Below are 14208 nucleotides of genomic sequence, written 5' to 3'. Positions count from 1 at the left end.
CCCCCACCATATGACATCATAATGCCCCATGTTAACTAACGCAAGTGCTGCAGTGCCGCCGTGTTTACATTAAAAGGCCTGCAGGGACAGGCTATAGACACCAGAACCACTACATTAAGCTGCAGTGGTTCTGGGGACTAAAGTGTCCCTTTAATGTGAGGTAAATTAGAGATTAGTGCCACGAATAATATACTAGATTGCCTACTTACAATCAGATGAGGATGGTGATGGGCTCTAGCTGCAGTCTGGCTCCACTCGTATGGTGTAGAACAGGCTCTCTGGAGGCTGTTTGTGTTCTGGGAGAACGGAAAGCAGCTCCATTTTTTTAAAAGCCCTTTACACAGCTCATGGTCTATGCCCCAGGGTCCACCTTCATGTTCCACCAAATAGTTTGTTCACAGGAGTAGGGGATGTCCTGATATGTGTGTAAGGAATGCATTGTGTGAATCTGTGTTTGTATGTGTAAGGGCTGCAATGTGTGTTTCTGTGTATGTACGGGATGCAGTGTGTGCATCTGTAAGGGGTGCATTGAGTGGGTGTAAGGGGTGCATTGAGTGTGTGTAAGGAATGCATTGTGTGTTTCTGTGTGTGTAAGGGATGCATTGTATGTAAGGGTTGAATTGCTTGTGTGTGTGTGTCTGTGTGTGTAATGCATTGTGTGTTTTTCTGTGTGCAAGGGGTGCATTGTGTGTGTGTGTGATAGATGTCAATCTCTCCCTCCTCCCTTGTCACTCTCTTCTCCCCCTCTCCCTCCCTCGTCACTCTCTTCTCTCCCCCCCCTCGTCACTCTCTTCTCTCCCCCCCCCTCGTCACTCTCTTCTCTCCCCCCCTCGTCACTCTCTTCTCTCCCCCCCTCGTCACTCTCTTCTCTCCCCCCCTCGTCCCTCTCTTCTCCCCCCTTGTCCCTCTCTTCTCCCCCCCTTGTCCCTCTATTCTCCCCCTCTTGTCCCTCTCTTCTCCCCCTCTTGTCCCTCTCTTCTCCCCCCTCTTGTCCCTCTCTTCTCCCCCTCCCTTGTCACTCTCTTCTCCCCTCCCCACTCTCATTCCCCCTCCTAACCCTGTCAATTCCACTCCCTGTCAATTACTTCCCCCCACCTTGTCAATTTATTCCCCCCCTTTCAATTTATTCCCCCCACCCTGCCTGTCCATTTATTCCCCCACCCTCCCTGTCCATTTATCCCCCCCTCCCTGTCCACTTATTCCCCCCCATCCATTTATTCCCCCCCTCCCTGTCCATTTATTTCCCCCCCCATCCATTTATTCCCCCCCCGTCCATTTATTCTCCCTGTCCATTCATTCCCCCCCTCCCTGTCCATTTATTTCCCCCCCCCTCCCTGTCCATTTATTTCTCCTCCACCCCTCTCTCCATTTATTTCTCCTCCCCCCCTCCTCCCTCTCCATTTATTTCTCCTGCCCTCCCCTCCCCCCTCCCCATTTATTTCTCCCCCCCTCCCCATTTATTTATCCCCCCCCCCTCCCTCTCCATTTATTTCTCCCCCCTCCCTCCCTCTCCATTTATTTCTCCCCTCCCCCCCCCCTCCCTTTATTCCCCCCACCCTCCCCTACCTATGTTGTAGCGTGGCCGAGCTCTGTACTGTCCGCAGGTACAGGGAGCTTTTGTTTCCTGTACCCGGCCGGACTAAAAGGAAGTGAGCGCTTCTCTCCTGTCAGCTCCTCTCTTCATGCTGCGCCCGGGCGGAGCGCTTCTCTCCTGTCATCTCCTCTCTTCATGCTGCGCCCGGGCGGTGCGCCCTCATGGACGCACCAGCCCGGGCGAAGCTGCAGCCGCCTGAGGCGCTCTACAGAGCGCTCGGGCGGCTGCAGCATTAGGGGGGCCGGCGCTCCTGGCGGCGCCCCTTCCCAAGGGGCGCCCTAGGCGGCTGCCTAGTCCGCCTTAATGGTAGCGCCGGCCCTGAAAATGGATACCTTTATAGTTGGTATTAGTATATCACATTTAAAGGAAGTATGATTTTTGGCTCTTTAATCGTTCAGTCCAAGAGTGGGCAACATTTGGCAGTCCATATGTGAACTACATCTCCCATAATAATCTTGCAACCACAATGCTGGCAAAGCATTGCCTACCCCCGGTTTAATCTCTGCCATCCTCAGTAGAAATAAATGTATATTTGACATGCCTCTGCTAGAACAAACAAACCTTTTTCTTTACATATTATTGTTACATTGTTACATATTTTACATATTTTAAATTATAGGTAACCAGAGTATATCTGGTTTGGAAATATTTTTCAAGACAAAACTGTTATCTTTGTGCTACTTTGCCTCACTTACACCCAATCAAAGTGTCCCTAAGCCTTTCTGTATTCAAAAGGTGGAATGGGAACATTTGCCACCAGTACCAAATAAAAAGTTGTCTGAAAGCATTTAATTCCATTCATGAATTAACAAATTGCATCAATCACTTAGAAATGCATCACAAACTATACCTAAGATGGTATCTCCCTCCATCTCGATTGCATAAAATATACCCAAACACATCTCCAATTTGTTGCAGATGTGGAGTGGAGACAGGTACATTTGGCTGACTTGCCCCTAAATACAGCCATATTGGGAACAGGTGCAACATCTGCTGCAGTCGGTGGGAGAGGTTCAGGTCCCTATTTCACCTGACTAATTTCTGTTTCTGCTAGTTTCCTCATAGATCCCTTCAGAGGTACATGGCTTATTTATACTTATATTAATTGTGGCTCAGATATGCCTAGTCAGGGCATCGAAACCACGTGATCCTCCCACTCTGGTAAGCGTCATAGACAGCATTAATGAGAGCAAAATATGGAACTCTTACCTAACCCTCTTTGCGTCTTCTGTAAAAGCACTATAGCATAGATGGCAGGAATATAATAGTACTAGATTGAGCACTGTGGAGCACTGTGTAACCATATTACCTGCTTTCTAATCTACATTCTACATTCTGTAACACCTGCCTTTGTTGATTTCATTGTGTTCTATGTCTTATCATAAAACTGGATGTGTTTCTCCTTACCTACTGCTGACTTGAGCTAAATTCAAGTGATTTCAAGCAAAAATCCCTGCTAATCGAGATTCTGAGTTCCAAGCTGACTCTTAAGCAAGCCAAGAGCAAGCTGTCCGACCCAGACCGGACCCCCTTGTTGAGCAGCAACCGTATTACTATCAGAGGCCTACCTGAGCAGGTTCTGGCTGAGATGAGAGGCGGCCGATCTCCCGAGGTGGTGCCTGCCACATAGTGCTTCACTTCAGGAGACCTGTTTCCCCCCCCCCCTCCTTGGACCGGCAGGGGGTATCCCGGTCCCCACTGGAAATCCAAATCTAGCATCTGAGAACAGCACAAACGGAGTCCTAAAAGCTGCGTGGCAAAGCCAAGATGTCCGCAGCAGTGGGTACTCTGCATAGCAGACCAAGCCCTGAGATACAGCAGTGGAGGGAATCATTTAATGCCAGGTTCAAGGCACTCTGCCAGGAGTTCTGGCGTCGCCTTAGCACGCGACCATGGCCAAATACCCCTCAAGCTGCAATGACAAAGCAACTGGGACCTGACCAAGGTGTTCCAGACACACAAGTGCCTTCCAACATGGATTCCTACCTACCTAGGCCGAAAGCCATACGAAGCGCTGCCTCGATCCAGCAACCACATGCGCAGAAGATCAAGCGGCGATGGCGGACTGCACCATTCGGAGCCTGTTCCCGTCCTGGAGGGGGAAAGAACTCGACCCCCAGGAGTGCCTGAAGCCGTGGACCTACAGAGCAGGCCCTCTTACAGGCCTGGGGTCAGAAGAAATCCTCACAGAAGCATGGAGTCGTCGTCTTGTGCCCGAGCTTCCCTACCCATACAATGACTGTACCCTCAGTCCAGCACAAGACTGCGAAGGTGAAACAGAGCCTCTGCAAACTTTTTGTGCACACCCTGAGCTTGTCAATTAGTGGAGTCGGCTGACCATGCTTCCCTCACTGTATGCTGGCCCAGACTCTGAGCCCCATCTGAGTATAGTGGACACCATTTATCATACTTGACATGTTACCTTTCATTTACAATATGTAAAGTTTTTTGCCCAATACGTTTCAATAGGACCCAGTGGCAACATAGATTTATAGTTTTATTAGATGATCCAGCATGTTTAACTATTTTTCATAATTTTACATTTTTATAATTTCTACTTCACCCACTAGGCATGTTTACAGATAGCCTGTTACCTAATAACACCATGCTAATGAGCATGCCTATCTCGCCATCTATTTGCTCATTTATTTAATTTTTTCCTCATACTCCTGTCTCACAAGCATGTTTTTTAACCCATTCTCTCATAACCATTCACATGTCTGGGTAGCTCATTTGACTGCATAATTTGATTTTCTATATACTTCAGACATGTTTGACTAGCCTATGACTTTGCTACTTAACCAAAAAATGTGTGCAGTAATATTCTATGCCTTGTACTTGTTAAACTATGTATCTTACAATCTTTGTTATTGCTGTTGGGGCATTGCAAGAGCGTGTGCTAAATATTTGCACCACAAAAAAAAAAAAAAGTTACATTTAAAAAAAAAGATATATTCAGTAAATTGAGCAAAATGAAAGTGATGACTGTGTGCAAACTATATGCATGTTTATGGCTTTTATAGTTAACATTCTATTACCATACCAGCAAATTAATTCATTAAAACTTGCACCAATATTTACAAAGTCTGTAAACTTGAGAAATCTAAAACTCCTATTCATATTTGGTTCGTGCAAATGTAGTTGTCCATTGTCCATGATTTGGTTTGTATAAATTATATTTAGAGATGTGCCGAACAGTTCGCCTGGAACTATTCGCCGGCGAACATAGCTTGTTCGCGGTCGCCACGGCAGGCGAACATATGCGATGTTCGGTCCGCCCCCTATTAGTCATCATTGAGTAAACTTTGACCCTGTACCTCACAGTCAGCAGACACATTCCAGCCAATCAGCAGCAGACCCTCCCAACTCCATGACGAATAGGGGGCGGACCGAACATCGCATATGTTCGCCCGCCGCGGCGACCGCGAACAAGCTATGTTCGCCGGCGAACAGTTCCCGGCGAACTGTTCGGGACATTTCTAATTATTTTAAAATGCACAAGGTAAAAAAATCAGAGGAGCACAACTAGATTGCATTTAGATTGAATTTATTTAAATGTTTCGGGTTTCCCCTTTATCAAAGTTAGAAATGTCACGAAGGACACTTCATAAAGATTTTTTAATCTTTATGAACTACGTATAAATGGCCAGAGGTGACATTTTAAGCAGAAAAACAGCTAACGGGAAGTAAATACAATGTATATATATATCTCTATATACGGTAATTATAAAATAAATGTGGTGAAATCTATGCACTTTTTTTCATACAAAAAAACACTTCACAAAGCAACTATACTTTAATTCAGCCATGTCTACTGACAAAGGCAAAATCAATGAATGACAACTTTTTTACAGCTGTTTGAATATCCACAGTCACTTCTGAAAAGAATGTTTCAATAAATAATCAAACATTACTCTAGGGGGCGATAACTGACCACTTTCCTTTTCAAATCATTTCATTTATCATGACTCTTCTGTTGTTGGTATACCAGATCAGGGCTATAATTTATTTAGATTCACTATGTATCCATCCAGATATTGCTCCCACCTGAAATATATATTGTATTGATCTATTTTAATTTTTAATTTTTTTTTGATTATGGGAACTTAAGGTAAATTGGGTGTAAATGTGACTTGCAAAAAAAAAAAAAATACTAATTATGTATATATTAAATTGTTATTAGACTTCCCAATTTTAAACGTAATAATGCAATTATATTAATACTTTATTTAAATGTCTGCATATTGAATTTTAGTCACAGTTTAGCTTTCTGTTCTCCTCAATATAATGTGACAAAAATACATTATTAGAGTGCTGATCATTATAGCAAAGATTCTTAAAACCCCATAATCCAAACAAGGATATTAGAGGTTTTGTGGAATGTAACTCTGTTTGGCTAAGACTGGTTGGAGTTAGAGTCCAAGACATCCTGAATCCAAATGACAACCTGTACCCTTAATTGCTGGAACAAATCTCTATGAATTGTGCTAAATCTATTGTCGATTTTTGCTTCAAGGTGAATTTTGAATTTAAGGCCACAGTAGCCAACTGAAAGTATAGCTGGCTAAAATCATTTTTCTAGGTTTGCTATTTGGACCTATGAAATTTGAAATTCCCTTTGAATTCTTACTACAGTAAAAAAAAAAAATGCTATTTATTATGACACAAATATGAAACAAACAAAAAGACAGATTAGTTATATTCTTCCTCATAGATTGTAAGCTGTGCCTCATAGATTGATTTTTTTTTTTTTTTGACAATCGTTATTTTGGTGTATTTTTCAATACAGTACTTGAAAACTGGTAAAGTGGTAGTAAAGATCAGATAACAATGTGCCGGTGCTGTAAAAGGTTAACAGTAGTGCATGTTGGACATTACAATAAAGTGGAAAGCTCCAAATTCAGTGAACAATTGGCTCGGTTGCACTGTGTTCTACAGAGTGGGTACTGTCGCAACTAGGTCATCTCTACTTGTCGTGAGGCTCATGGTAGGTTTGTAGTAGTTAGATTTAGATCCGGGTCAGTCGAGCCCCGCTGTGGGCTCTGTTGGTAGTCATAATTGTATTTAGTTAGATGGAGATACAGAGTAGAAGAAGTTTAGAGTCAAGATGCAGAATAGTAAAAGAGCAGGGATGTGGCATGGAAAAGGAAGGGGAAAAGGGGGGAGGGACAGGAGGAGAGATGCAAGTGATGAGAGTCATGGGAATATCACATAGGCAGTGCATGGGAGGCCTGTCTGGCCATTAATGCAAATATTGGTTCACTCACACCTCTATCCCCATCTGCACAACTCACCTCCCCATCGCAAGTGTAAAGGAAGAACAACCATATCCTCCAGGTCTCCTCATATCAGTCGGTACGGCCTTTCAGCATGGCAGTGCTCTCTTCGTGTGTACAAATTTCTTTCACCCTCTCCAACCAAGCCTGGTAGGTGTGGGGGTCCGGCCTATGCCAATGTGTTAATATGAGATAAGTCTGTGAGGGGCCATCAATAAGTGTTTGGTCAGCGACCGTTTGTACTTTGATATTGGGAGCTTAGTGTAGCTCAGGAGCATGTCTGATGGATGGAAGCGTAGCCCTTTGTTTGCCATAGCGGTGGCCACGTCGAACACCTGTCTCCTATAGGGAACCAGTTTTGGACAGTCCCAGAAGATGTGTACGATTGATGCTTCCATGCACCACCATCTCCAGCATCTGTGCTGGACATCAGGTTGGAATCTATGCAATATTTGCAGGGGGCTATACCAGTGTGTGAGAATTTGAAAGTTGCTTTCTTGGAAATACGTGCTTTGGAACTCCCTCTCCTGCCACTCTTGGTTTGAGAACAATTCTTCTAGAGCTGTCTCCCAGGGAGCTGCGGATTTAAGTGGAGGTGGGTGATCAGCTAAGAGAAACAGCTGATACATGTTAGATACGCCTCAAAATAATTGTTCTTTTTTAGAGCAGATGTTTTTGAAAGGTAGAAGTTGCCTGCGAAGTGACCATGGGCAGGAGATAGAGGAATAGAAATGTTTAAGTTGATGGAACTGAAAAAGCTCAAGCAGGGTTGGGGCCTAATCCTGAAAAAGGGTATGCAAAGGTAGTAAAGTTCCATCCCGGCATATCTTAGAGAGGTGAAGGTATGGGCCTCCGCCTAAAAATTTGAAGTTTTGATGTTGAAGCCCGGCAGGGTGTGGCGAAACCAACCTCGCCACTGGGCCCTGGAGAAGCCTGTTTGCTAGCCTCCTACCTACTGACTATGGCCCCTGGGTTATTTGGGGCATATTGTACTTTATATGGCGGCTACTGGCCCTTTAAGCACAGTGAATGGTATTTTATTGTACTGCTGCTGGCCCTTTAAGAACTGTCTGGGGACATATTGAGACTTTGGGTAACAATACCCTTTAAGACTATGGCCCCTGAAAACGTATGGACTTTTATTTGGTGTGTATGGCCCTTTAAGAACCGTCTGGGGACATCTTGTAACTTTGGTGAACAATGTCCCTTTAAGACTATGTCCCCAGACCTGTAAAATAACTTGCCCCAGGCTTTCTCCCTCTTGGTTCAGTAAATAGGGCTTACTGAACCAAGTACCACACAGGCGGACCACCCAGAAGTTAAAGTGTGCAGGCAATTTACCTCCCAGGCTGTGAGGTTACTGCAGGTTAATTGCACGTGGCGGCGGCCATCTTTGTTCAGTCGAACGCGGTCAGCGGTGTATGCTAAAGATTCTGTGGAACTGAAATCGGCTACACATTTTGCCGAACACCGCTGACCCTTACCTTCTTCCATACTGAACTTGCAGCTCCAGAGACTAAGTCCCGTTCGAAATGGGACTTAGTCGTTTTTCGGCATGAAATTGACCGACTGCACAGCCCAAATCTATGGAACTGTTTTGGGCAGGAAAATGTGCTTGCGGTCGGTCATAAAGGGACCTCCAGCTAACTTTTGATCCACTGGAGGGATTTGGCTGATTTTTGGAAGGGTTTATGTTTAAAGTGTGCTGATTCTAAATATGTAGTTTTTGGGAAGATTGGATGTATGGATTTAAAGTTATAGCACATGTATAAAAACTGTAGTTTTCCTGGCTGTAATAATTATGTTAACTGGTTATCTGAGGGGAGGGGATGTGTGGGTTGTACCATGTATGTGATTGGTTATTTTATGCCTCCCCCTGGGTGTGGCCTGTAAGTGTACAAGTGTAATAAAAGCCAGGCTGGATGAGCCAGTCCAGAGTTCCTGTTTTACCCTCAAAGTGATGTGTCGTCTCATTATTGGGGGGAAGGATTTATTGCATGCTGTTCCAGTTGACTGCTAGGAGTACAAGCCTATTCGTATGGTTCCTATTCAATGGTCTACAGCATTCATATGCTTGGGAGAATTTAAAAGGTTTCTCGGATTCGGTGATTGTGGTGTCTGCCAGAGTGCTTGGAGTCCTCAGGAAGCACTAGGAGCATCCATTAACGGAGGTACTCAGTCGGGGTGCCAGGTGATCCGTTACACAGGGAATTCAGGGTTTGCCGTCACTGGGTACATGGGACCCTTCAAGGGTATAAGGAAGAGTTTGAACCTCATCAAGTACCACACGGTTAGCGTGGACCCTACCAGGGGATGCGAGTCCTTTGCCATGGACTCCTCCAGCCACACTGTCGATGGAAGGTGGCCCTGTATTATTTTAGTCTCCAAGGAAGGCAAGACATGACTCAAGGAAGTATTATGCCGCTCCACAATCCATGCCAGGTGTGTGGCTCTGTAGTAGTCTTGAAAAGAAGTTAGACTCAAGCCTCCCTTCTGCTTTGGTCTGATAAGATAATTCATCCTAAGTTTAGGTCGTGTCCCTTTCCACACATATCGTATCATTGCCGTGTGATGAGGTGTGTGATCTGGGGGGGGGGGGGGGGGGGAGTATTGGGATGGTTTGATATAGGTATAGCATTAAGGTGCATCTTAATGCTATTTATTCACCCAATCCAGAAGATATGAGGTAGGGCCCTTCCTCATAGATTGTAAGTTCGTTTGAGCAGGGCCTTCTTCGCCTCCTGTGTCTTTTATATTCCATAACTTAATTACTTGTTGTCAAATATCCCCATTTTATAATTGTAAAGCACTGCAGAATATGTTGGTGCTGTATAAATGCTAATAATAATAATATTTCCATTAGTATTCACTTTTCAAGTCAATACTTTGTAGATTCACCTTTCACCGTGAGCCTTTTGGTTACATCTATGCCAGCTTTGCACATCGGTATCAAGCAATTTCTTTCCATTCTTCTTGACAAAATTGCTCATGTTCTGTCAGGTGGGACGAGGACCGCAATTGTCAAGTCTTTTCAGAGATTCTTAATGAGATTGAGATTAAGCTGGACTGTGAATGGGTCTAAGATAGTCAGGTTCTTAATTTTAAACCATTCAAGTCACTTTGTCTATAGATTTTATGTTGAATATTCTGCGGATAAACCTCCGCTCAAATCTCAGGTGTCAGAAATAGTGTTTTCTCTTAAATTGACCTATTTTGGCCCCATCCATCTTGTCCTCAATCCTGTGCAGTCTTTCAGGCTCTGTCAATGAAATGTATCCTTACAAAGTGATTCTCCCAACACTATGCTTCACTGTGGGTACAGTGTGCTCATGGTGATGAGCAGTGTTGATTCTGTGCCAAACATAGAATTTTGTGAAAAAAACATTTTTTGTTTTGTTTTTTTTTAACAATGGTTTTCTTCATGCCAAATGTCCTAGAAGCCAAGTTAGTGAAGTTTCCAGGTTATAGTTCTTATGTGAATAGTTTCTACCATCTCAGCTGAGGATCTCTAGCTCAAAAGTTAACATTGACCTCTTGCAGGTTTCTCTAATATCCTACTTACTTAGTCACAACGTTTTAGCGGGTGGTCTACTCTAGGCAGTGTCACAAATCTACCATATTTCTTCCATTTCACCATTATCGATTCATCTTATTAAAGTGGTTTTACTGTCTTGAGTCCCTTGGCATTGTCCTGCCATTCAACATCAAACCATTTTTAATGTTTTAATGATAAACAAGAGTCCCCAGCAACTGCTGCTTAGGCTAATGAGGAAGCAATAACCTGAGCTGCAATGAGTGAATTTGATTGGCTGTATCCCCCCAGTATCACTCTTTCATTCAGCGCTAAAAGTTTTAATGTTTTTATGTTTTAATGCTAAGTGTGAGTTCCCATCTTCTCTGTGCTGCTTGAACTAACAAGGAAATATCAGCCTGAGCAGCAATAGGAATTGGCTGAGAGGAAGCGGATCCTTGCAACTTGAAAGTACGTGAGTCTGGGCAGACATTTCCAGCACTTTTGACTAAGCTAATCCTGTGTACAGTAGTCACTGTTCTGACAGATTATTTGTGGATGTGTGTAGCTTCATACAATAGAACTTGGCTAGAAGCAAACTGAAACACAGTGACACGTATAAGAAATATGGCATAACTTGTAGATACACGGAACAAAAGGCTCTGAACACAGTCCACAGAGCTGTAGGCTCCTAGTGATTGCAAGTACTAGAGATTAATTCTAGTAATGTCAATGCTGTAGGCCGGCAAAACAGCGTATCTTCAGGGATTTAATTCTGGTATCTGAGCTGGTTCACTTTAAGAAGAACAGGGCTTTGTACACAAGGTGTCATTAGTATGCTATATCATTTAATTCATGTTTTTGCAACAAAAAAGATCACATAGTGTAATAAGTTCTAGCTGACTAAAGGTGGAATTCTGTTCAGGGAACACTGTTAATAAATGTTCTGCATGCAGACATTTTACTGAAGGGCATCGATAATTTTAAGGAAGCAGTAGCAGTCAGTTTTATTTTACAAAAGAGTTGATAACATAAGCTGCAAGTTTTTTTCTGGTTGGTGTCCTTTTGCCTGCCTCAAGATCCCAGTAATTGAACAACATGGCCATTTATCTGACACTGACATTCAGCTACATAGGGTAACATTAATCTAAGTAAACTATTGAGGTAACTTGTGTCATGGGTACCGCAATTATAAAATGTACCTCCATATTAACTTGTAAAATAAACAATCACAGGGCCTATTAAGCCAATTACATTTGAACAACTCTGCTTTCTTTAGCACTGAGACATCTAAAATTAAGTGTAACTATCATTTACTAGAACTATACATCTTAAGGAAAGCTGAATTAAAAGAACACTATAGGGTCAGAAAAACATGTATTCCTGACCCTATAGTGCAAAACCCACCATTTAGGTGGCTTGCCCCCACTTAGCCCTCTTAAAAGTTAATAAAACTCACCTTATTTCCAGCGCCGCACGGGTCTGCTGGCACTGGCCCCGCCCCCTTGGTGACATAATCAGAATTGCTGATTTTCCATGGGGAAAGCATTGAATTGGCTAAAATCGGCAAGGGGGAGGGGCCAAATGCAGTTTTGGCCAGTCAGCACCTCCTTATAGAGATGCATTGAATTAATGCATCTCTATGAGGAAAATTCAGCGTCCCCATGCAACGCGTGGAGATGCTGAACGGCAGTGCTGCTTACTGTGCAGCACTGCCCCAGGAAGCACCTCCAGTGGCCATCTGAGGAATGGTCACTTGCAGGTATCCCTAAGGGGCAATGTAAACACTGCCTTTTCTGTGAAAATGCAATGTTTGCATGAAAATGCCTGCATATAATGATTACACTCACCAGAACAACTACATTAAGCTGTAGTTGTCCTGGTGACTATAGTGTCCCTTTAAGTCCAAACACAGAGCACAACTCCAATGCTGCTTGTATACATGTATAGTTTTCCAGGATATGAGTTGTACATGTTGGTGCTCACAACTCTGATATATAACATTTAGACTTTAATAATTCTAATGTAAGCCTGCTTTCATCTTTTTGTCCTACAGGTGGCAGCATTAGGCTGGTAAATGGGAACAGTAGCTGCCAAGGCAGAGTGGAAGTGTTGTACCAAAACAGCTGGGGAACTGTGTGTGACGATGACTGGGATTACAACAATGCTCAGGTGGTGTGCAGGCAGATGGGCTGTGGACCAGCCATTATTGCTACAACCTTGAGTTATTTTGGCTATGGCAGTGGCCCCATCCTACTTGACAATGTTGATTGTGATGGTACAGAGAAAGATCTTACAGCCTGCTTCCATCTAGGCTGGGGCCAGCATAACTGTGGACATCATGAGGATTCTGGAGTTATATGTCAAGGTGAATAGTGTATTTTTATCATAAATGTGACATGTTCTTCGCTCAACAGGCGTCTGAAATATTACCATCAATCAGCATGTGGCTATATCTGAACCAAAAATCTATGGGTTTCAGAAATTTAGTGCTGCTCTGATTAGTGTATTTTTAAAGTTCCATAAAGAATGGGGAAAGTAGTATATTCTATACCGCACAGCCCGGTGTCATTTAAATATCACTACAGATTTCAGTCTCTACTTTTACAAAAACATGGGTGTTTTATTTTGTGATTAATGAACAGATTGTGTAAAATACTACTTAGAGTCAGCAGTGCAAGGGCCATTCCTTGCTGTGTTACTTCTTGTCCCGAATTAGCCACATTCTTACTTCAGATCCTTCTCCAAATAAATGTATTTTCATTAAGTCCCCAAACCTTGTGGCCTTTCCCACCTTTCCTGCATCCTTGTCACTAACTTTTTCTCTTTTTTATGAATCCCTATCTCCTCAATCTCTTTTAGCCAAACTATTTCTCCCTCTATTTTTCTTTTGATGCCAACTCACTTTATCTTTATCAGTCTCTCACCTTACAATTCCGTTTTCAGTCTGTTTCTTCAACTTTTCCATATCTTTTTCTTACTATCTTTCGTGTTTTCTGTTTTACAGTATCTTCCCTATATCATTACACCCAGTAGCTCACTTTGTGTTTTCCAGTCTGTTCCTCATCTATTTTGTTAGATCGAGTGGCTTATAGGTCTTGGTTCAGAGGCTGAATACACAGAATTGAAAACGAGAATGAGTTAAAAAAAGGCAGTCATGGAAAGCAGTTTAACAGAAAGCTGGGAAAACATTTAAAGGGACACTGTGGGCATCAATACAACTTTAAGGCTTTAGGCTTTGGACTCATTAATATGCTGTACTTTTGCATGCTCAAATCGGTATAGTTTTTTCACAGACACAAAAAATTGTTTTGCCTAATGCTGCACTGTAAACCCGCCTCTTTTGCCACACCCACTCACTCGAGAAAAACTTCCTTATCTAAGGTATGCACACAGCTCAACTCCCAACAGCACTGAGTGAACTGTGTTTAACTCACAACCTGGCTGCAGTCAGAGAAACTACAAACAGGTAGTGATATCCCTACTATATGTCTCACCTGACAGTTCCTCACACCTAAGGCCATAATACCATATTAAAAAAAATGTAACTTAAAATTCATTCTTAACGGACATAACACCAGAAAAAATCATTAAGACAGTGTGGTGTTATCTAAACTGTAAAGATACATATTTTTGTCCTACACCACTTACTGTCACGGTAGTCGTACCCCAACACGCAGAAAATAGGAAACACACAAAAGGTGGACTCAAAAAACTTATTACCGAGCCTTAGAATGTCCAGACTTAATGTATTAGCGAGAATCAAGGTCAAGAACAAATCAAGGTCAGGGATACAGAAATATACAAAGTCAAGACAAAGCCGGGTC

At 43.0% G+C, this 14208-nt stretch overlaps 1 protein-coding gene across 1 annotated transcript in view; it reads left to right on the top strand.

Moving 5' to 3' along the window:
• SSC4D (scavenger receptor cysteine rich family member with 4 domains) overlaps window positions 1-14208 on the top strand; it is a 65963-nt gene that overhangs the window by 45801 nt on the left and 5954 nt on the right. Inside the window, exon 10 of the mRNA XM_063456767.1 lies at window positions 12438-12749. Within this exon, the coding sequence (XP_063312837.1) occupies window positions 12438-12749 (312 nt within the window). The remainder of the gene's footprint in view (window positions 1-12437; window positions 12750-14208) is intronic.

Source organism: Pelobates fuscus, chromosome 1 (genome assembly GCF_036172605.1).
Source record: "Pelobates fuscus isolate aPelFus1 chromosome 1, aPelFus1.pri, whole genome shotgun sequence".
In the NCBI taxonomy this organism is placed as follows: domain Eukaryota; kingdom Metazoa; phylum Chordata; class Amphibia; order Anura; family Pelobatidae; genus Pelobates; species Pelobates fuscus.
Note: the sequence above shows the minus strand (reverse complement) of the source record. Positions and strands in the feature narration are given on the sequence as shown.